This window comes from Pelodiscus sinensis, chromosome 4, assembly GCF_052426305.1.
Source record: "Pelodiscus sinensis isolate ZL-2025 chromosome 4, ASM5242630v1, whole genome shotgun sequence".
In the NCBI taxonomy this organism is placed as follows: Eukaryota; Metazoa; Chordata; order Testudines; family Trionychidae; genus Pelodiscus; species Pelodiscus sinensis.
The window spans coordinates 97,631,235-97,652,697 of NC_143055.1; the positions used below are offsets into that span (position 1 = coordinate 97,631,235).

Consider the following 21,463-nt stretch of genomic DNA (forward strand, 5'->3'; position numbering starts at 1 on the left):
TGACATCATTTAATGGCATTTAAGTGCTTTGCAGTTCCTTGTACATTTTCATTTAACAGAACTAGTTATCAACAGCAACAGCTGTTTTCCAAAATATTACACTTTATTGTTAATTTTGAATTGTCTTTTCTGTTGCCACTGTTATTAAATGGAATAGTAAATTACATTATAATGTACATTATAATACAGATGTATTAGATATTACATTATGCTGGGGCAGGAAGGAAAGATGAAATACACAAGCTTCTGGGTAGGCATCAATGTTCAAGTATATAGACTGGCTTGGACAGCTAATGAATATCATGGAAGCTCTGTGTTCACATGCATTTCTGAAACTTTCATGGTTATGGTTTTTTTCCTTTTATTTCAATGTCATTTTATTTTATTCTTTTTGGTATTGACAAATTACCAAATGATACACAGTTTAAAATGGCAATTCATAAAATCAAATTGCAGACACACAGCTAAAACTACAGAGTACTAGCTGGTCAAATATTACAAATAAAATATGCCTTCCTAAAGACACTCAACAAATACACCCTTCAGTCTTCACAAAACCAGAGGAAGTAGATGGATTTTGCAGCAAATCTTCAAGGTCACGGGATTTATCGGTATTCTGTATCATAACACAATGGCAGAGATGTTAGAACAATTTGTATAGTGTGGGTGCTAAAAGACATTGAACCAAACTGTAAACCCAGTATATGATGGAAACCAGGTCAAGCCTGGGAAGGGTGGGGCTGTCACCTGTAGTTCCAGCATCTATGCATAATGGGAATATTGTTAAATATTTGATATCTGAGTGAATACTTTGACTCAGTAAGGAATAGAATGTCATAATCTCACATGGTAAGATTGCACACACACAGGTTCTTTGGCTTTTTTTTTTCAGTTATAAGTCAGATGACATGTGGCATGCAGAGTGGAGAGCTTCTCCCTTGTTTGGCAAGAAAGCAGTAAATCACCTTTCCATGTTTGTCTTTTCTGAACAAATATCAGAGTGAAGACAACAGTGGAATAGAAAAGGCCTACCTCTTAGCTCCCGACATTAGGGTCATATTAGAAAAGAGAAGGGAAAATGAGGAAATTCATGGCAGAAATGAAAACAAGATGCAGCATCTATTTTTATTTCCTAGTGAAAAATGGCTATTTATTTCTGTAAGCCCACATCAGACCTGCAACTGTAGCTTATAAAAAGTGATTTTTTTTTTTGCAGGACTGGGCTAGAGTAAATCACACTTTGGAAGCATGAGCTGTGAAAAATAGAGAAAGCTTCCTCTTTTGTTTGGCCCATGAAGAGACAGCACTCTGTAGGCTGCCATGTATTGTAATTACCTGGCATTAAAATTCTCTCTCTCAAACTCTTGTCTGGTGATCATAGGGAGGAGGTGTAGGAAGGGCCACCCAGAGGAACAGGGAGGGGGCATGAAGGAGCATCCAATTTAGAAATTAGAATTTTTGCAGGGGCACAAGGGGGTAGTGCACTTGGATGATACCACCAGTCAACTATGCTAGTGATTGTAATTTTTCCCTCCCTATGAATACCTTTACATCATCAGTTGATGGAAACCTAGCTCAGTTTTACAGAGTAATTCATATGTCTGTGCTTAAAATATTATATGAAAGGAATTTTTTCCTTGCACAGCTAAGTGACAATAGAACACGCAACTGAGTGAAGAGTCAACCCGCTTATACAAAATAATCTCTGACAGGCAGTGCTTAATTTGTAATGAAAAAGGTACTGAGACTCCAGCATGTTTTGTTTTGTTTTGGCTTTAATAACTGACATGACATGTCCAGAAGTGCTGGGGCTATGAACTACCAAGCCTAGAGCCACTGGAGTTCAGCCCCGGCAAGCCTTGGCACAAATTAAGCACTGAGTTCAGGGAACTGCTTCCCCATTGTTCACAAATGCCTCTTATTCAGTAAGGGATTTAAGCATGTGCTTAAACTTAAACAATGAATAGTCTCATTGAATTTAGGGGAATGGCTCAGTCTTGCTGAACCAGGGCCTAGCATACAGGAATCATAGAAGATTGATATACAAAAGCACTACGACGTCCATTCCTATGCTGGAACACATTTCGCAACAGTAAATATTTCAAATTATGCCATTTTTGTCACTTTGAGGAAAACATCATAGAGTTTGAAAGATGTTTTTGTTAATGGTGTCCTAACACTAGGGTTGCCAGGTGGTTTCAACAAAAATACTAGACACACTTGATAGGACATCACAATCTACATTACAACTTATTTAGAAAATACCAGACATTTATATTTTCTCATTTATATTTTCTCAATTTGTTTCCCGAATAGAAAGCTCAAGTACTGGACTGTCCGGTTCAAAACCGGACACCTGGCAACCCTACCTAACACTCTGATTGGCTACGTCTACACTGGCCCCTTTTCCGGAAGGGGCGTGTTAATTTCAGAAGCCGTAATAGGGAAATCCGCGGGGGATTTAAATATCCCCCGCGGCATTTAAATAAAAATGTCCGCCGCTTTTTTCCGGCTTTTAAAAAAGCCGGAAAAGAGCGTCTACACTGGCCCCGATCCTCCGGAAAAAAAGCCCTTTTGAAGTAGGAATAAGATCCTCCGGAAAAGGGCTTTTTTTTTTCCGGAGGATCGGTGCCAGTGTAGACGCTCTTTTCCGGCTTTTTTAAAAGCCGGAAAAAAGCGGCGGACATTTTTATTTAAATGCCGCGGGGGATATTTAAATCCCCCGCGGATTTCCCTATTACGGCTTCTGAAATTAACACGCCCCTTCCGGAAAAGGGGCCAGTGCAGACGTAGCCATTATGTTTGGTATTCCCTGATTTCATCCTAATATCCTTAGTTATGTATCCTCTTGTTTTCGCACCAGCCAGTTCATCTTCTTCCTCAAAAATTTGATCTGTGCAAGAAACATAGGAACACATGAGAGCATTTTAAACTAAGCAACACTTACAATGGAAATCATTCAATTATACTTGGGAAAGTAATTAATAGGGCTAAATTGAAAACATAACTATGTTTCAATAGATGACCTTACCCCAGGCCTACTTCACAATTTCTCATGAAGCATGTAATTTATATATATATAATCACCACATACTGAAACTTTTATAGCACATGCCAGGAAAACTGTGAAGCTGTTTATAAGGGTGTGATGATTTCAAATCTGCCGACTTTTGTATGTAAAATCTGTGCTGAATTAAATTGAATGTGTGTGCATAAAATATTGTATGATCAAGCATCGGAGATGTATATATATTTAGAGTGTGCATTATACAGTGTGCATAACACACTATGAATAGGGGAATTATGGAGCCATTGAGCAAGCTAAAGGGAGGTGGCTCTGCACTCCTGGAAGTGGCTGGCCCTTGAGCAGAGATGGGGCCAGATCGCCTTCAGCACTGACTGGACTGTGCCACTGCCTCCCGCCAGCTCTCTGGGCTTTCAGAAAACTAGCCTGGGAGCTGAAATGAATTACCTTGTTAGACACTAAAAAAATAAAATAAATCATGGTCTTAATAAAGATACTGGATTTATGGCTTGTTAGAACAATCTGTAACTCATAAATCCCCCTCCCTTTTTGTCCTATGACTACAGAGATGTTAAGGGGCACATTGAATGATCTTCTAGAATGTGTGCTAGCTATTTATTTAAAGTATCTGTTCCATCTTGTATTTAGTTGTGACACATAGTACCTTTTCCAGACCTGAAGAAGAGCTCCGTGTAGATCAACAGCTTGTCTTGCTCACCAACAGAAGCTGATCCTTTAAAAAAAAAATCACCTCAGTCACCTTATCTCTCTCATATTCTATGACCAGCATATCGGCTATGACTACATTACAAAGAAAAGTCAGAAAAAAATATGCAAATTGAAAACCACAATTTGCATATCTTTTCCCGCTTTTCTTCCAAAAGAGGCTTTTCCGACATTTGGCCTGTCTACATGGGGCCAAATGTTGGGAAAAAACCTTCTTCTGAAACGAGTTTTACAGGGATGCCGACAAAACGCGTCCGCTTTTCCAACATTTTTTTTCAGAAAAGCAGACACATTCCTTGGACACGGCAGAGCTTTTCCAGGATACTTCTGGTATCCCGGAAAATCTCTGTAGTCTAGATGTACCCATCTACAACAGCAGTGCACAGATGGGATGTGACAATCTGTGACACTGATCCCCTGGCATCTTTGGTGATGTGCTCCACTCTTGGATGGAACGTGCATGCTCTTGTCCTGGAAGCTAGCTCCCCAGCCATGTCCCTTCTGCCCAAGGCCCTGCTCCTCTCCCATTCCTTCTATTCCCCTTTGGATTCCAAAGCCCTTCTCAGTCCCCATTCAGTAGCCAGAGAGCCCCAGCCAAACTGTCCTAATCCTCAGCTCTTTTCTAGTCTTGATACTTGGGCTGCCAGCTGGCCAGCCTCAAGCTGCCTCCTGGCCCAAGTCACCACAGGCCTCCCTTGGCCACTAACCCAAGTTCCAAGACACTGGCCTGAGCTGTGCTACTCCTGGCTTTAGTCTGTGTTGTTCCAATGATTTTGCCTAAAAGTTAGATCCACTTAGGAATTGCTGTGATCACCACTGAACCACTAGAGTGCAGGGCCGGATTAAGGGGGGGCTAGCCGGGCAGCTGCCCGGGGCGCCAACCTATGGGGAGCGCCTGATTGAAGTGGTAAGGGGTGCCATGTGCCCGGGGTCGGACCGCGCATGCGTCACGCGCCTGCAGCCCAGGGCGCAACTACAGCTTGGTCCGGCACTGCTGGAGTGTCTGCATATACCACACTGTCCTGACATGTGAAAATTCACAGGTCATGCTAGTGTGTGAGCACCGTGTAGCGAGGATATTGGATTTGATCCACCACTCACTGACATCAATGAAAAACCTTCCATAAAGAATGCAAACAACTGCAAGAGATGAGAAAACCATGGTTAGCAAACATAACATGCTTGTCTATTTTTAACTTGTGAGTGTAATGCAACCCTCTTCTCTATCCAAATTTTGCGTGTATCATGTTAAAAATTCAGTCTGAAATCATACAATAAAATGCGGGCAGGGAAGCTGAGTTCCACACTCCCTTTCTGCTGTTGGAAGGCATCCCCATCTTTCTTGCACCCACCAATTTATTTCTTGTCACCCTATTCCCTCATTACCCCCCATTTTTGCCACGATCCTGTTTTCTGGCATCTTTAGTCTGAAGCAGGGAAGCAATATCCTTTCAAGTGTGTGGCACTGCCTTATCCTTGCAACCTAGAGCAAATACAGATCTCAAAATCTTCTTCTGCCTCTGTACAGAAGGCTGGCAATAATGCTTTTCCCCTTACTCTCCAACTCCCCTTCCTATGCCCTGTGAATGGGACAGACTGTAGACAGCAGTTGGTAATCTCCCACTCCTCATAAAGTGTGAACTCTTTGGTTTTGCTGAACAGCATATCAGCCCTCCTAGCAGCAACAGCAGACTTGGCAAAGCTATGATTTTGGCTTAAATGATTCATGAGCAGCAAGGGAAAATTGTCCAAAATCACATTACAGCAAGTAATTTGTGAGAATTGGCTTGGCAAGGCTACACTTTCTGTCAGTAAAATGAAATTTGGTGTTTGAAATGGGACAACGCAGTGTAAAATGAGAAAAGGCAATGGAGTGGCAGGAAAGAGTAAGTTTAGTTAAACAAAAAAGAATTCAAGGGATACAGCAAATCTAAATGCATTCTTTCTGCATCTGTACAGTTAGAATTGCTGTTTTATGAGCCTTAATCTTCATTTTTTGTACTTGGCTGCAAACGGTGTGCTTTTTTGCAGCTAAGTTTTGGATGATGGCTTGTAGACCCCTGTAAACAGATTGAGAACAGGCACGTGGAACAGACCCTCCAGCCCTGGGCTGCTGCCACCTACAGGGCTTCCCCCAGATGGAAAACAGAAGCTGCTCTGAGCCAAGCTAGCGTTGGGAGGCTTTCTGACCTATCCACTGGGGGTAGGAGCGCTGGAACAATGTTTATAGCAAGCTGTCCTGTATGCAACAGAAACCACCTCAAGCCAAGGGGTGCACGAGCGCCCCCAGCCCCAGGCCTGTGGCAGGCAGTGCAGGGGAAGAGGTGAAACGGGGGGGGGCCTTTATCCCAAATTCTGGTGGTGGGGCTGGCGCACCCAAAGGGAGCTTCATTTTATGACTTAGAAGGCGGGACCCATAATCTGCTCCAGGCTTCCCCCGTGCACCGCCAGCGCAGCTGCTTCTTGCTCATGTGTGCGCACCGGCGGGGAGCCCGCGTTCAGGCATCTAACAACTCTGAGGCTGTGACCCTTCCCCCAGATAATGGGGGCAAATGGAGGGGGGAGCCTTGTGACCCCCCCCCCCCTCCGACTATCGCAGGCCGCTGCGGCAGGTGCCAATGGGCTGCACCGGGCGGTTGCTGGGGGGGGAGGGGGCTGAGTGCTGCGGCTCTGGCCGGTAGTTCGGGCGCGGGGGAGGGGCGCAGAGCCGCGACTCAGGCTGCAGGACAAAGCCGCAGGCAGACGGCGGCGAGTGGGTAACAAGGTCGTGGAAGGATACGCGCGACGCAACTCATCATCTCCCTCCGCTCCGCACTAGTTCCTTCCCCAGATGTCACGCAGCATCTGCCCCGCCACGCCCCCTCGCCAACCGCCGCCGCACGCTCCAGAGAGGGCCAAGGGGCGGGGCCGGCGCTGAGAGGAGGGGCGTGGCCCAGAGGAGGAGGGGCGTGGCGTCGCGCGCCGGGCGGGGCGGGTCAGGGAGGAGCCGAGCGGGGCAGACGGGCTCAGACAGTCACGGAGCCCGGGGCTCGGCTCAGCCGCGAGAACGAGGGAGGGGACGGGGCAGCGGCGGCGGCCGGAGACGGTAACCGAGCGGCTGCGGCGGCCCCTTCCCCAGCAGCCGGGGTGGGATGGGGGCGACCGGGCTGGGGAGCCGGGCGGCGGCTGCCGCCGCGGCCGCTTCCGTTCGAGCCCGCAGCGGAGCGAGGGGGGCTGAGCCTGCGTCGGTCCCTGGGGCTGCCCCGGGCGAGGCAGAGGGGCTGAGCGGCGTTCGGCGGCGGGGGGCGAAACCCAGCGCGCGTGCGGGGCCGGGGGGGCTGCGGGCCGCCTAGGGGCCTGGAAAAGCTGGACGCACCCGGGAAGGAGGAGGGGCGCGGGGCTGCCGCTGGCTGGGATCTTTGTGCCGGGCGCTGTGTGCTTACAGGCTGTCTGCTGCGTGGGGAGCCGGGGGGGCTAGGGCGTACGTCTCCATGAAAAGCAGATGGGGGAGAGCTCCCAGCTGCTCACTTCGACAGTCCTAGTGTAAAAATGTAGCTCAACCAGCAGGACCTGGCGAAGTGACTTTTTAGCCCTGCCTCTGTGTCAGCCGAAATGTGAAGCCCCACGCTGGAGACCTAGAGCAAGGAACCCGAAAAAGAGGGAGGAAAAGACCGAACCCAACCAAGGGGAATAGTGTAGAATAACATACATGTGCTGTTAATAAACCAAGAGGGTGTTAGTGGGTGTGTTCAGATGTGACTGGAGAGGTTGTTGTGTGTCCTAATGCATACAAATCATGAACAAAGAAGTATGTAAAGGGAGCCGTGGACAGTGCTGCTGTGTGTTTAAAAAAAAATGCAGCCAGCAGTGGAAAAAGCAAATAAACGGATAATCAGATGAACAAATGTTGTTAGTGTAGGAGAATAACAGGGCATGTGTCTCCTCCGTGGGATCCATAGGAGACTTACTTCCATTTGCCTGGTGGTGTGGTTACTGTAAAAAGATCAAAGGATGTGAATGTACTGTACTAATTTTAGCTTATAGCCATTGCAGAAGTAGGAGAACCCTTGACTAGTATTTTTCCTCAGTAAGTTTGAGATTAACTTTAAAGACTTTTGAAATGAGTACAAATGAGGAATATGAATTCTTGGTTTTAGCACATCTCATAAAATTGTGATGTGATATTTTGCACCTAGAATTAAAATCGTTGTCTTGTTCCTTATTGCGTAGGTCCAGAGAAGAACTTTTTGACATCTTTCAAAACTGAAGAATCCAGGATTTTGAAGAAAGTACATTAGGGACAGGTTAACCTTTTCCCATCAGTTCTGCTACCTAAGAGACCATAATTTGAAGCACTTCCCTGGTATTTGCTCAGATGTGTAATTTCAAGGTTTAGTATTTTATATTGATCACGCTGTAACAAGTGGTACAGATCTACGCGTTTGCAATATAAATTTTGATTGTTGAGGAAAAAATCTTCTGCATAGAATCCTCAGAAGCTATATTTTACTGTGGACTGTTTTACCTCTATGTAAATCCAGAAAGGTTAACATTTGGAATTGAGACATCTAGTACGTACTGAAAAAAAAATCAGTTTCTCCAGATGTATTGTCTCCTCTGTACTTTGGGAACATACACAACTGTATAACTACAGATGAAGTCATGGAGTTATTGCCTTTTGAGCCATATGAGAAGTATTATTGAGCCTTGGTACCAGGCATTGCTTTCTTGCATGAGCAATTGAACAAGCAACACTCTTACCATGATAAAGTGTCTGAGTGGAAAGACTCTCATTGTCTTATAAAGAAGCTGTTCAGTTTTACAAGAAGGTTAACTCAGTGTCATCCTGTGACTTGTTCCATGCAGATGTGTTTGTTTAAAGATGGCTTCTTATATCCAGACTTTAAGATGTTGAAGGTGTATTGCTGCTTATGACCAATCCCAGGGACGAAAGTCTACAAAATGGCTCAAACCAGTTTGCTGCAAGGGAAGCAGTTTTACTGTAGGGAATGGGTTTTCCACAAGCTTCAGCACTGCCTTCAGGAGAAAGCTAACTGCAGCAACACTGCTGCCAACAAATCATCTCTTGTGGGAAATTCTGGGAATAATGCTGGTGTTGTCTCTGGGAAAGGAACTGCCTGGGGTGTATTGTTGGTAGGAGGGCCTGGTAGTGGAAAGACAGCCCTCAGTACTGAATTATTGTGGCCAAGCTCACCTGCAAGCCTACAAAGAGGCTTGCATCGCCAAGCTTTAGCTTTCCATTTTTGCAGGGCCCAAGACTCTGATACACTATGTGTTGGAGCGTTTATTAGAGGTTTAGTTACCCAAATCTGCTGCAATGGATTGATACAGGGATATGAAGACAAACTAAGAGATCCTGCAGTTCAAAGTCTCTTGCAGCCTGGAGAATGTGAAAGAAATCCTGCTGAAGCATTTAAAAGGTAATAATAAAACCATGTTGTGTTTAAATGGTGCCTCTTACCCAAAGACCCTATAGCATTTATAGGCAGGAAAAAATTGCGTGTCTTTTTATAGCTTCATGGCTTGTTGATCTTCATGGATTGCTCCTATAGCTTACAAAACATTCATGAAAAAAATCTAACTTCCTATTCTCATAGCTCTCTCAGTTCTTTATTTCAAAATACAGCAATATAAACAAATACCTAAAACTGTAAAATATTTTTTGAAGGGATAGGGCCATAGAGAATAACAGCTAGAGCTCAGCAGAGTGCAGATTATCCCATATCTCCATACTGTGAAGTTCTTGTATTTCCTCTCAAGTATCTGGTACTTGCCACTGTCAGACAGGATAATGGACTAGATAGACCTTAGAAATTGCTATCCTGGCTCAAAGACCTGTCTGTATCCCACAAGATTAGGTAGGAAAATGTTGAGGTTTAAATTAATATATCCCACTTAAATATTCATGGATTGCACTAGTTATGCAAATTAAGGAGTCACCGCCTTTTCATAGTATAAGGTGGTACAGAATCAAAACGATTCTTTCTGGAGATTTAAAAGAAAAAGCTAGAAAAATCCATGTTGTATAAAAGAAATGTAAGATGTGGCCCTCTTTATTTTCGTAAAATTGTAGAAACTGAATAACTGAGGGAGATCAGTGATAGAAATGTAGCCGTGTTAGTCTGGGGTAGTTGAAGCAAAATGCAGGACAATGTAGCACTTTAAAGACTAACTCAGGTATGCAGTATTCTTTTCTGCCATCCGTGCCCCTTGTAATACAAAAATGTGTTCTATATACTGTGGAAAGCCTTTTATGTACACCAGCATTTTGATGGTCACAGTGTTTGTAAAGCAGCATACACAAAGATCTTAGTGTGTATTCTTGATCACAACACTAGGTGCTCTTTTGGTTTTTTTTTTGGTTTTTTGTATGGATTCACGAGAGGTTAATTTCATCTCACCAGTTAAAGTGAAGACAATAAAAGTAAAGATGGTGTGACTCAATACAGTATGTGAAGTGGAATACTAGCATTTTTACCAGTAGGTCATTGGTAGGAAACTTTTCCAAGTAATACTAGCTAAGTTATGACTCTTAAGTAGCAAGTGTAAACTTTTCAATGGTTTCTGAATCCTTAGTGGACTAATGTCCACATTACAAGAATCATCTTAAGAATTTTTTCCTTCCCTTAGCTAAACAGGCAGAGAGATTGTAGCACAGCACCTGAACATAGCCAAAGTGGAGTGAGCATAGCTTGCATTATAATGCCTGTTCTGTTTTTGCCCTGTGGATAAATAGGATTTACGTCTCCAATGCTTTCAAACCAACTTTTTTCACAAGTATTAAGTTGATCACTCGTATCCCAATCCCTCACTAAAGTTTAAAATAGACCCACATGAAGATAGATCAAGAAAGTTATAGGCATCTGCAGCTCCTAATCTCTCTTGCCTTTTTAACTTTTTTTCAGTGCCTTTTACAATCTAAAATTCTCATAGCCGCACATCTGCTTAGTACTCCAAATGCTAGTAGTATATTTTCATTTCCAGCAGCTGCAACAAGAGAAATCAAAGTGACTAATACCTAGCTTTGAAATTAGATACCAGCACTAGCTCATGATGGGCAGTAGTTAGTGGATTCCATGCAAAAGCAGGGCTCTACTCGTGCATACCCCATTGCAAGTTCATAGGCTAGAATGGTAAATATTTTGTATATAAATCTAAAGAGGCTTGTGGCCTAGAACATTTTTCTTCCCTAATTTCAGGTTCTTTCAAAGTTTAACTTAGACCCAACTTACTGTTTGACAGAACTGAAAAACAAAACTTCTTAGTAAATACTGTGTAATAGACATTTCACATTGTCACTTGCTATGTGCTGAAAAACTCCCTTTTAGCAATCATGACATGCTTTGATTTTTTGATGCATACTGAACAGTATAATTGTAGCCCAGAAAAATGAGGCTTTTCAAACTTTGTATTTTATTTTTTTCTGAGAAAAGATAAAATCAAACTAAATTCAGTTTTTAATATATCTACTTCCTTTGAAACCGTTCTTTAAAAGGTTGCACAGTTTAAAGAAAAATTAGATCAGTGGCAATTTTGACAAGGCGTCCTGATAAATGTCAGTCATTGGATGCAAAATAAAGGAATTGCTCTTGGTAGTGCTGCTTTTGGGCACTCTTCTTTTTGATAAGCACGTTTTCTGATAAGCACAGTCTGTGAATGAACACAGAAGCTGAAGTTCTTGCTTTGATTCTTAACTCTTCCATTCGGTATTTGTTTCCTTTAGATATTCTAGATTCAAAAGACACTGCAAGGATCAAAGCTTTAGGTTTAATTTAAGTGCAGAAAATATCAGAGGAGGCTATAATTTTACTTAAGAAAACCAAAACTCTGTGTTAGAAGTCTTAAGTTTAAATTGGACCTCTTGATGTAACTTAGTCCATGTCTACACAAGGAGCACTCTCCTGCTTTAGAATATTATACGGGTAAAGTGTTTCTGTTGATGCAGCTATACTGACTGATATGTGCTTTGTACTGGTATAGTAAAACCACATTTAGGAGAGAGACATGCTGGCACAGCTGTGTCAGTCAAGAATGACACCTCTTCCCACCCCTGACTGACACAAGTATTCCAACAGAAGCTTATAGTGTAGACTGGCCTCAGTATGGATTTGAGTCCAACTTTAAGCATCCAGTTTTGAAAAACAGAGGTGATACTAATAAAAACAATTACCCTTATTCTTCAAACACTTGATTACTGGTACATTATTCATTTCTTGAGAGAGATATTGGTCTTTTACATGATTTTGTACACTAACTTTTAATGTTAGATTGATCCTGATTTTTAAACTTTGAAACTATATAAACTTTCAAAATTATATAGTCTGTTCTTTGTCTTCAAAGTTTATATATACAATGATTGAAAATAGTTCCTGTTGACAAAGGGAATGAAGACTGAACATGGTTCTATATCAGTATTCCTTGCTGTTTGACTGCAGTCCTTTTACTTGTATTCTCCTAGTCCTCTTCTTTTTGTGTTTGCTATGCTCATCCTGGGTCTGTACTTTTTGCCCCGAATATCTCAGATCACGTTTCTGTACATGGTTCTTTACTAGGAAGCTTGCTGCAACACTAACAGTTAGCAAATGCAGTTGCCACTTTCTGCTGCTGAGAGCTTAAGATGTAGACCCAGTATAATGGAGGGAAGAAAGCAGAAAAGAAGCAAGAGTCTGCCTCTCCTTTTTATCCTATTTCCTTATCCCTCACAGAACACCTTCAATCTCAGCAGAGTAACATGCCTATGCTCTTTCTGCACACACACCTTTTCCACTGGTGCCAGCAGGAGCATTATGACAGTGACAAGATTCTGCTCTGCTGATACCACTAAGTGTTTTGTACAAAGGAGCAACTCAGGTACAGATGTAATCTTCTGTGGGATTCCCTGGCTCCTGAAACAAGGTAAAACCCTTATTCTTTGTGGATTTAAAGGTGCAGAGCAAAGTTTAAATTGAAAGAAAATAAGAGTAAAGGTTGAAGTAAAAGGGACCAGATACTAATAAAATGAAAGGGAACTGGAATGGGGGACACTAAAAATAAGAGTGCATAATATTACAAGGAATATAAAAAGGCTGAGGACAAAAATTGAAGCCCGTGGGAGACTAGAAGATTCATGTTACTTTAATTAAATAATTCCCCTCCTAGCTCATGTCAAAATTCAAATAAGGTTAGACTCTTACTACTTGCTACATAATGGCTGTTTGGGTGGGTCAGTGGCTGAGAAGTGGAAAGATTCAGTTATCTCAATGCTCATGTGTCCACCTTAGCTGACCTAAATTATCTTATTTGCTTTACCATGATAGCTAGTGTTAGAAGAATAGTTGTTTCCCTACCCATTAAGTAGGGAAGCTTTTACTTCTACTGACTCCTGTACCTGTAATATGAGTATAGGATTAATCTCCACTACTATCAGTATATTTTTCCAGGCACTAATGTGCAGGTGTTTATAATGCACTATCACTATGCTCTGTAGTAGATAATACTTCAAACTTATCTCTAAATGTAATAGTTTATTTATTGGACATTCTAGTGCACTATGTAGCTGTAACACAAGTTAAAATTGTGTTTAATGAGCACATATCTCATTTTTCTTAAAGCATTACAATAGCAAAAATTAAAACATAATATAAACTTGGAGTTTCTGTTCAGTTTTTGCGTGGTGGTTTGAAACTAAATTTATTTGAAAGGGCTACAAAAGAAAATAAGGGACCAGAAGAATTACCAAATAAGGTGATATTTGAACTTTCTGTACCAATTAAAGTATTGTGGGATCTGTCCATGGCCACATTGTTGCTCCTCGTATGCTGATTTCTAAAATAGCAGTAATACAGAAAGTGTATGAAAATAATATTTAAGGTAGAGGTATCTGCAAGGGATGTAATTGAATATCTGTTAAGCATAACTCGACTAGTCAACTAGTGATGTGACTAGCTGCTCTCCCCGGCCCCTTGCTGCCTCTATCAGCAACTGTCTCCACTCATGCTGGTTCCGCTGAGATTTTGCTTGGGGGCCAGTGGAGGACTGGCTTCGCGCTCCCTGCAGCTCCTCAGCCTTTGAAATGCACCACAGACCCAGTGGGGCTCTTGTACATTTCAAAATCTGAGGCACTGCAGGGAGCGAGAGGCCTGAGGGAGGAGTTCTCTCCCTCCCCCTCCTGGTCCCATGCTTCCTGTGGAGCTACCTTTTGAAATGTACCAGAGCACCACTGGGTCTGTGGTACATTTCAAAGGCTGAGGAGCTGCAGGGAGCGCGAAGCCAGTCCTCCACTGGCCCCCATGCTCCTTGTGGGGTTTCCACAGTTCAAAGGCGGAGGTGTCCTTGTCAACTCATCGATAAGCAATTGAAAGGACAATTAAATAGAAGCAATTGAAAGGGCTCGCAGTTCCTGGCCCCAAGCTAGCCCGTTTCCTGGGAGTTCCTTGGGAGGCATGAGCCATTTTAACCAGTCCTGTTATGTGAATTCTAAACCTCCACCTCAGACAACTCTGGGAGGAGACTAGCCCCAGCAGTCTCCCTTCTGTTCCAAGATAGGGTAGCTCTCGGCCACACACCTTCCAAATGAAGCCCTGTTCCTTCTGGGTTGGCCTGCTACCACTTATGATATTTGTGAAGTGGCCCCCTTCAAAAATTATTGCCCATCCGTGGTCTAGATACTGCTTGGTTCAGTCACGAGTGCGAGGATTGATGACCTCTTGAGGTTCCTTTCAGTTCTGATTCTAGAGCCCCATAAGGTTTTCACTTCCATTTCCAATAGATATCTAAAGGATATCTAATCTGGTTCTATCAAACTTGTATTCTAATGTAGAACTTGTTGTGTCAGTGGTGTTAAAGCAATGGAACTTCAGGTATGTAGTATGCATGGTTACATATGTTCTGTTTTTATATGAGCACTCATGAAAAAATTTTATTGGGTGCAAGTTTGAAATAAGGTGTATATTGCTTTTAAGGCCTTTTTTAAGTTTCAAAATAAAACTTATATAGTATTGGTGTATGTTGCTTTGGCAGCAGTAAATCATGCATATAGAAGTTGCCATATAAAAACTTAGTCATCCAGTACGTAAGTAACTTCCTCTACAATTAATAGCTGAGTTCTCTGGAATTACTTGTGGGTTTGAAAAAAGATGTAGAAAGGACTAGGGCATTTGTACATTATAGTAAAAAATTTTAATACAAATTTTAAATCTGTGTATTGAGTTTTTTGCTGACAAGTTACAGATCGTATCTCCCTTAACCAGGACTCTCTGGTCTGGCAGCTGGACCACAGATGTTCCTGGACCACAGAGCCCAGGTATAGGGAGTTCTGCTGCTGCTGCCCCATAGCCTGAAGAGGCCAGCAACTCAGCTGGGAGCCCCATGTCAGGAGGGAGAAGTGGATGCGCATCAGGGAGTTCCGACACCTGCAGCTGCACAGTAGCAAAGGGCTGGCAGCTCTGGCCCTGGCTGCGGAGTTCGGGGATAGGCAGCAGTGGGTGGGCCTAGAGCCCTAGCTTAGGAGCAGGAGAGCAGGATGGACCATGTTGGAAAGGACCTCCCCTTATCTGGACAATCCCCTTGTTCTGGGACTGGTCAGGTCCTAATGATGCCAGATGAGGGAGGTCAACTTGTACTGTTTGGTTTTTTTCCTCCTCTTAACGTTAGAGTCAATATAGCTAGCAGGAAGTGAGCTGGATTTTTTTTTTCTGGCTGTTGTGTTGTCAACCAAGTTCCAATTTCCGGATGGCTTTTACCTTCTTTTAAGTGGTAAGAACACTCTGTGCTTTAAGATCCCATGTAGAGCTTTGCAGAGCTTGCAGTAAGAAAAAGAAATGACTTAATAAGTAAAAGTGGTGTGGGAGACCACTGAGAGCATAAATCTACATCAGCATTACAGTCCCATTTTTACTGTTGCTTGTATGAGCATAGTCAAAAGCACGAGGAAAAAGCTTGCATTTTGTTGGCTCAAGTGTAGTATGACTAATCAAATAAGAACTATGAATAAGCTCTTCTTATAACAATTTGAATGTTCAGAAATTACACAGACTTGATCTAATAGTTAATGTTTCATTGTTTGGAGTGTCTTACATTTATTTGAAGCAATTTGCCAGCATGGTGGAAATATATGAACTAGATTGTGCTTTAGATTGATACTGCTTACCGTTGAATTTTTAAAATACCAGTTGTGATAGATCTTTATCATTAAGGCATCAGTGAAGTGCTTTTTGAATGATTGCTGCCATCAGTTCCTGCTGCTTGAACTTGCACATTAGCCTTTGACCAATGGGCATCTGAAACTATGAAGTTCCACTTGGCCAGCTGCTGAGACACGAGTTTTGTCTCCAGATGATCCTGGCTGCTTTGAAAGAGAGTGAGAAGAGTCTTTGCTATTTTATTCCTCCCTGGTGTTTTTGGTTCCGCCACCCTAATGCATAACTAAAGTGCTGTCTGTTTCATGCTGAATAGTATCTCTTCTGCTATCTTTGACAGTGTTATTAATGCCCTTATGTTTAAAATGATGTGGAAAAAGATCTTAACTTTGAGAGTAAAGGTTGAGGGTGCAGTACATGGGTGTTCAAGCTTTTCCGTTTTAATAGACCTAAATTTAGTGGAAGATGATACTGCCACCAAGGCTGTGTATTAGTCAGATGCTGATATGGAAGACTGAGGGTGGGGATGGTAACCAACTAGATTGATAGGCAGCGCTCCATGGACAACTACAGTAGTTAAACCTAGATTTAGGGGAAGTAGTAGGATATTGATTTTTCTGTTTTCTGTACTGTGCTCTCATTGTTTGTATTTTCCTCTCGACAAGTCAGGTAACCTGACTTCATGCCCTGTCGTCTCTCATTTGAGTCTCCTAGCAGTTTTTGTGATGGTCTGCTATAACTTTCCCCATCCTTTCATCTATTCTACTGGCTGTGTGAAGACACTACTACAAGTTGGACCTCGCTGGTCTGGCACCCTGGGGACATGATTGGTCCTAAAAGAGGGGATTTGCTGGACCAGGGAAAGTCTCTTGCATTGTGGCCTTGATGCCACTGAGCTAAGACTCCAGTCTGACACTGCTGCTGCCTCACCCTCCCTCCCACGCCCCCTCCTCCTGAGGTTGGAGTAGGGATGTTATATTTAGATTAACTAACTGAAGAGGTGATGAGATTTCCATTGACTTTTTGATTAGTCGATAAGGGCCGAAACCCTTTTCGGAGTGTGGGGCCGGGAGGGACTCCTGCTGGTCCAGTGCTCTCTGCAGCACCTCAGCCTTTCAATTGTATAATCTTGTACATTTCAAAAGGAAGCCCCTGGGAGCACAGGACCAGTGGGGGACTTCCCCCCGACTCCTCTCGGCCCCTCCCCCCCACTCCCTGCAGTACTTGAGCCTTTGAAATGTTTTTGGTGTTGGGTTTGTTTGTGGGGTTTTTGGGGGAGAGGAGAGAGAGAGGGGAATCCTCTTTCCTTATGCTCCAGGCAGTGTTGGTTGTGATCAGAGCTTTCCCAGGCAGCACCAAAGTAAAATGGCTGTGGTTCTGTCACTCTTGACGTGTCCTTTGGGTTCTAAGGATCGTCAGTGAAACTGATGTGACTAATTTCACTGTGCTGCTGTTTAGGAAAGCTCTGAACGTGCCATAGGTGAATATAAAAGGCCACTTTTTAAACAGAGGGTAATAGTCCACATGCGCATGCATGTTCTATATCTAAATATTCAAATCTTCTATAAAAGCCAAAGTGTGTTAATCTTTGTCTAATTTGCATATAACAATACTTAAAACAGATTTTCTCTTTTCTTCAACTTCAGTATCAGTCAACCATAAAAACCAATATTTTGCTTGGAATAGTTGGTTCCTGTCTATGAAATGCCATGCAAAGAACATCCACCTTCAGCGTTAGGCTGATACTATAAACTTGAAATTTTTAAAATAAGCTCTCTACAACAAGACTTTCAAAATAATACATGTTTGTATTGTGTCCCTCTGTTCCATTTGCTTTTAATGTAGTTGCAGATTTTTGGACTGAAGCTTAAATGTAGCAAATATTATTTCCTACATATTAAATAGTTTTTGAAGGCGCTGTCTACTGTTACAACACCGAACCTTTTTTCAGTTTACTGTAAACAATTATTACCCACTAGATCAAAAGCTCTGTGATAAATGGGAACAAAACAAAATAAAATAAACCCATAATACTAAACTTTAATTTCATCATTTGTGGGTTACTGTACTTTGAAGCTAAACATTGTTATAAGTCACAGTCTGTCTCAAATTTGTTGAACTACTGCAGATAGCAATAAGTTAAGTAGACTGCAATGAATACCGCTCTTCTCTGTGCTTAACCAACTGGATTAAATTAGAAATTAACATGATCTAGTAACTCACTTCCTGGGTTTTGCGTTAAAGAACATAGCATTTGACTTGTAGTTTTAATTATGCAGTAACATTATTCTAAACAGTATTGAAAGCCAAAAATAACACCAGGGTCAGAACATAGGACATATCTAAACCACATCCCTCTTTCTAAAGGAGGATGTAAATTGGCAGATAGAAATGGCAAATGAAGCTGGGATTTGAATTTCCCATGCTTCATTTGCATAATGGTGTTCTTTCGAAAACAGACATTTTGAAAGTGAAACCGCTGTCTAGACGCGGTTCTTTTGGGGGGGGGGGAGGAAACCTTTTTTCGAAAGATCCTGTACTTCTCATAGGAGTATGCACCATTGCCCCCACTTAACTGTAAGGAAATCTCAGCCTACTTTTGTGATAGGAGTGCCGGGTCTTTCGAAAAAGGGTTTTTTCCCCGAAAGAACCACGTCTGGACAGTGGTTTCACTTTTGAAATACCTGTTTTCGAAGGAACGCGCACGGCCGCCATTATGCACTTTCAATCTGTCCGATTTACATCCCTTTTTCGAAAGAGGTATATAGCCTAGACATAGTCATAGGCTGACGATAATTTTGACAGAGATGAAGAGAAGTTTTTTTTTCTCTGCTAGGAACCAGCACATGAGTTTAAAGGGAAATTGACCGCTCAAATGGTAGTTCTGACTCAACTTTAATTTTCTGTTGTAAAATTGTATTTTTCGTAAGAAATGTAAGTATGCACCTTTGCCCCCACTTAACTGTAAGGAAATCTCAGCCTACTTTGTGATAAGTATCATAGTTGATTTTTGCAAGGGTGCAAACTAAAACACAATTGGATTATCTAAGGTTTTCAAGACTGATAAATAAATCAGTGTTTTGTGTAAAGAATACTGTACTTTCATGTTCTCTCTCTCTCTCTCTCTCTCTCGCTTGATGCTCTAGAATATTACAGAGTTAAATATTAAGTACTTGGTGACATTTCTCTAGAAGCTTTTATTATAAAACCTCTGTAATATGTGGGTCATGTAAATAATAGTGTTTATAAAGGGTAAGTTGGAGTCTTCCTTTCCAATATATGGATTCATTGTGTACACATTGAAAACATAATACATACCATTTTAGGCTTTAACCTATTCCGTTTGAAATGCTCTAAGATCGCTTCCCTTAGGGAATTTTAATTAGACAAGTTATAGACCTTTCTCATCTTGTACTTAAACACTATTGTTTTTTCTTCTATCCATCCAGTGCACTCTTAAACCTTCCAGCTTTTCCTGTGAAGTATTTCACAAGTTAAACAGCCCCTGCAGACTAGAGTAGAACAGACTATTACATATTTTAGTGGTTGAAATATCTTTCATGTAATCAGTTTTTTCACACTAACTGTAAATATAAAAAAGCCAAGCCTACTATTCTTATAATAAATTTCTCTCCACTATGTTTAAGATGGCCCTACTTAACTGGATCTCCACGAGTACTACCTCCCACCACACACACTCCATGCTGTTTGCTTTATCTGAGGAAGCAGTGCAGGAGGGAAGGCAAGGGAGATGCAGCAGCATGGGAGGCTGAGGGATAGATGTCTATGCGGAAGCCGGTGGCACACATGGGGAGCTGGCTTGAAATCCAGGCTCCATGTGTACCAAGTCCTGCCAGCCCCCTCTCCTCTGCAGCCTCTGTATCAGAGGCAGCAGTGTGGGGGAGGGGGAGCAAACAGCTCTACAGGAGCTGGTGCTAGTGGGGAGCCAGCATTTAAGCTACCAGCTCCTGTTCTCCCACTCCCACTGCCTCTGAATCAGAGGTAGTGGGGTGCAGGGCTGTATGTAACTGAAAGTGTTAATTGATGATCCCAGGCTCACTGGTTAACTGTACTCGGCTACGTGTTCATGTGGCTTAAAGGAAGTGGGTTTTTAAGAGGATGGGATCCTGTTACAGTGAGCTAAGAAAACTCATAGTGGTGTGGGTGACATGGAAGAAGGCATGAAGAGGTTATCCTTTATTTGTCTTAAGATTCTGTACTTGCTTTCAGGGTGTGGCAGGTAGGATGTGGCAGACAAGATGGCAAGCCCTGTTTGGTTAGACACATCCTTGGTGACATAGCTGCCCCAAATGGTCCCTCTGTAGTATATCTGTCCCCTGTGCTTGCTGCCCCCAGTGGTAACTGTGCGTATAGTGTCCCTCCGCTCAGACCCTCCCTTTTCATGTTGTGGAAAACAGTTGAATTCCAGGCATGTCATGTTTTCCTAGCATAAACAAACCATGGTCTTGATTTAAATTAGTATAAGAGGAAGTTGCATACTACATTTGGTGGTCCTAGCTCTTACTGTTTAAGAGGGGTTCTTGAACAAACAGACTCAATGCACATTTCTAAAATGTATATAGATTACAGAAGAATGGGAAGGGTAAGTATCTAAAATATAAATTCAGAATACATCTGTCAGGAGTCAAAATGAGTGCATTCTTCTCTAATAGTTCAGTGTCCCAGCTCCTTAGTCTCCCTTCTCACCATTTTCTGTGGTTAATATTTGCTTTGAAAGTCAATATTTATGATCTAAATAGAAGTCAGTCTCTCTGGGCAATACATAAAACAAGACTACTCAGATTTGTTGTTCTTTTGTGGTGGTCCATGGTTTGGTAAAGTGACTACCAATGTAGAAAACATCAAATGGTGGGAACTTGGTTTCAGATTATAGTTGTGGCCTGGACAATGTCCTTCTTTTGGTGTAGCCAAAGCAATAAGAAGACCAAATTGTTTAATTTTGCAATACATTTTGTTATTGAATTGTTATAAAACTAGCTCAGTAGTTTTATCAGTTCTGTTGCATGTAAAAATGAGATCACTGGTCAAGAACCTCTTTATAAATCTCATTCCTTTTTATAATGCCTTTTGTCAATTTCAAATTTTTGCAAAAGAAGTTGTTTTAGTTTCACGTATTGGGAAACTGTGGTGAACAGTGACTAACTAGATTACGGGTTAATTTTAAACATATTATCTTTTTTTAAAATAAACTGATAAGGCATTTTTGTTCCAGGGACTTAATCTATTGTGTATTTTGACTACTTTTAAACCTTTAAAATAAAGAGGTTTTTGGAATTGTAGCTAATCCTAATTACCCTGCACTCATATGAGAGATTCAAGGGTACATTTAAAAGCTAGTTGGAAACAACCATGAAAGAAAAGGTAATGATCATTTAGTGTACATTATTTTAGTCATCTAAGGTAATTCTTAATTTGTGACACACAGTCAGTGTCTCTGGAAGAATGAGGAAAGAAGAGGAACTGGACATCAAAGTGACAGGTTATGTTCAGTGGTCACATTACACATCCAAAACAATGCAAACATGTCCTGCTTTGTAAATATAAGAAGATAAGCAACCTACTCCAGTCCTTTAAA

At 42.0% G+C, this 21,463-nt stretch overlaps 1 protein-coding gene and 1 long non-coding RNA gene across 8 annotated transcripts in view; one reads left to right on the top strand and one right to left on the bottom strand.

The window, feature by feature from the left end:
• Positions 1 to 2,795: 2,795 nt before the first annotated feature.
• On the bottom strand, positions 2,796 to 6,658 carry LOC149524556 (uncharacterized). Of its 4 annotated transcripts, none has more exons than XR_016349473.1 (4): positions 6,543 to 6,658; positions 4,853 to 4,891; positions 3,690 to 3,758; positions 2,796 to 2,893 (listed from the first exon to the last, which is right to left on the bottom strand). It is a non-coding gene; the product is annotated as an uncharacterized LOC149524556 (long non-coding RNA). The 4 variants fall into 4 exon arrangements; XR_016349472.1 differs by lacking the exon at positions 6,543 to 6,658 and adding an exon at positions 6,233 to 6,536; XR_016349471.1 differs by lacking the exon at positions 6,543 to 6,658 and adding an exon at positions 6,128 to 6,536.
• Positions 6,659 to 6,712: 54 nt separating this feature from the next.
• ANKRD50 (ankyrin repeat domain 50) overlaps positions 6,713 to 21,463 on the top strand; it is a 53,839-nt gene continuing 39,088 nt past the window's right edge. For 2 of the 4 annotated variants that reach the window (XM_075929862.2, XM_075929863.2), the window contains exons 1-2: positions 6,713 to 6,836; positions 7,961 to 9,171. In XM_075929862.2, coding sequence (XP_075785977.1) covers positions 8,693 to 9,171 — 479 coding nt within the window. In that variant the 5' untranslated portion in view covers positions 6,713 to 6,836; positions 7,961 to 8,692. Of the gene's footprint in view, positions 6,837 to 7,960; positions 9,172 to 12,456; positions 12,647 to 21,463 lie in introns of those variants that run through there. The other 2 variants (XM_075929864.2, XM_075929865.2) reach the window with 2 other exon arrangements.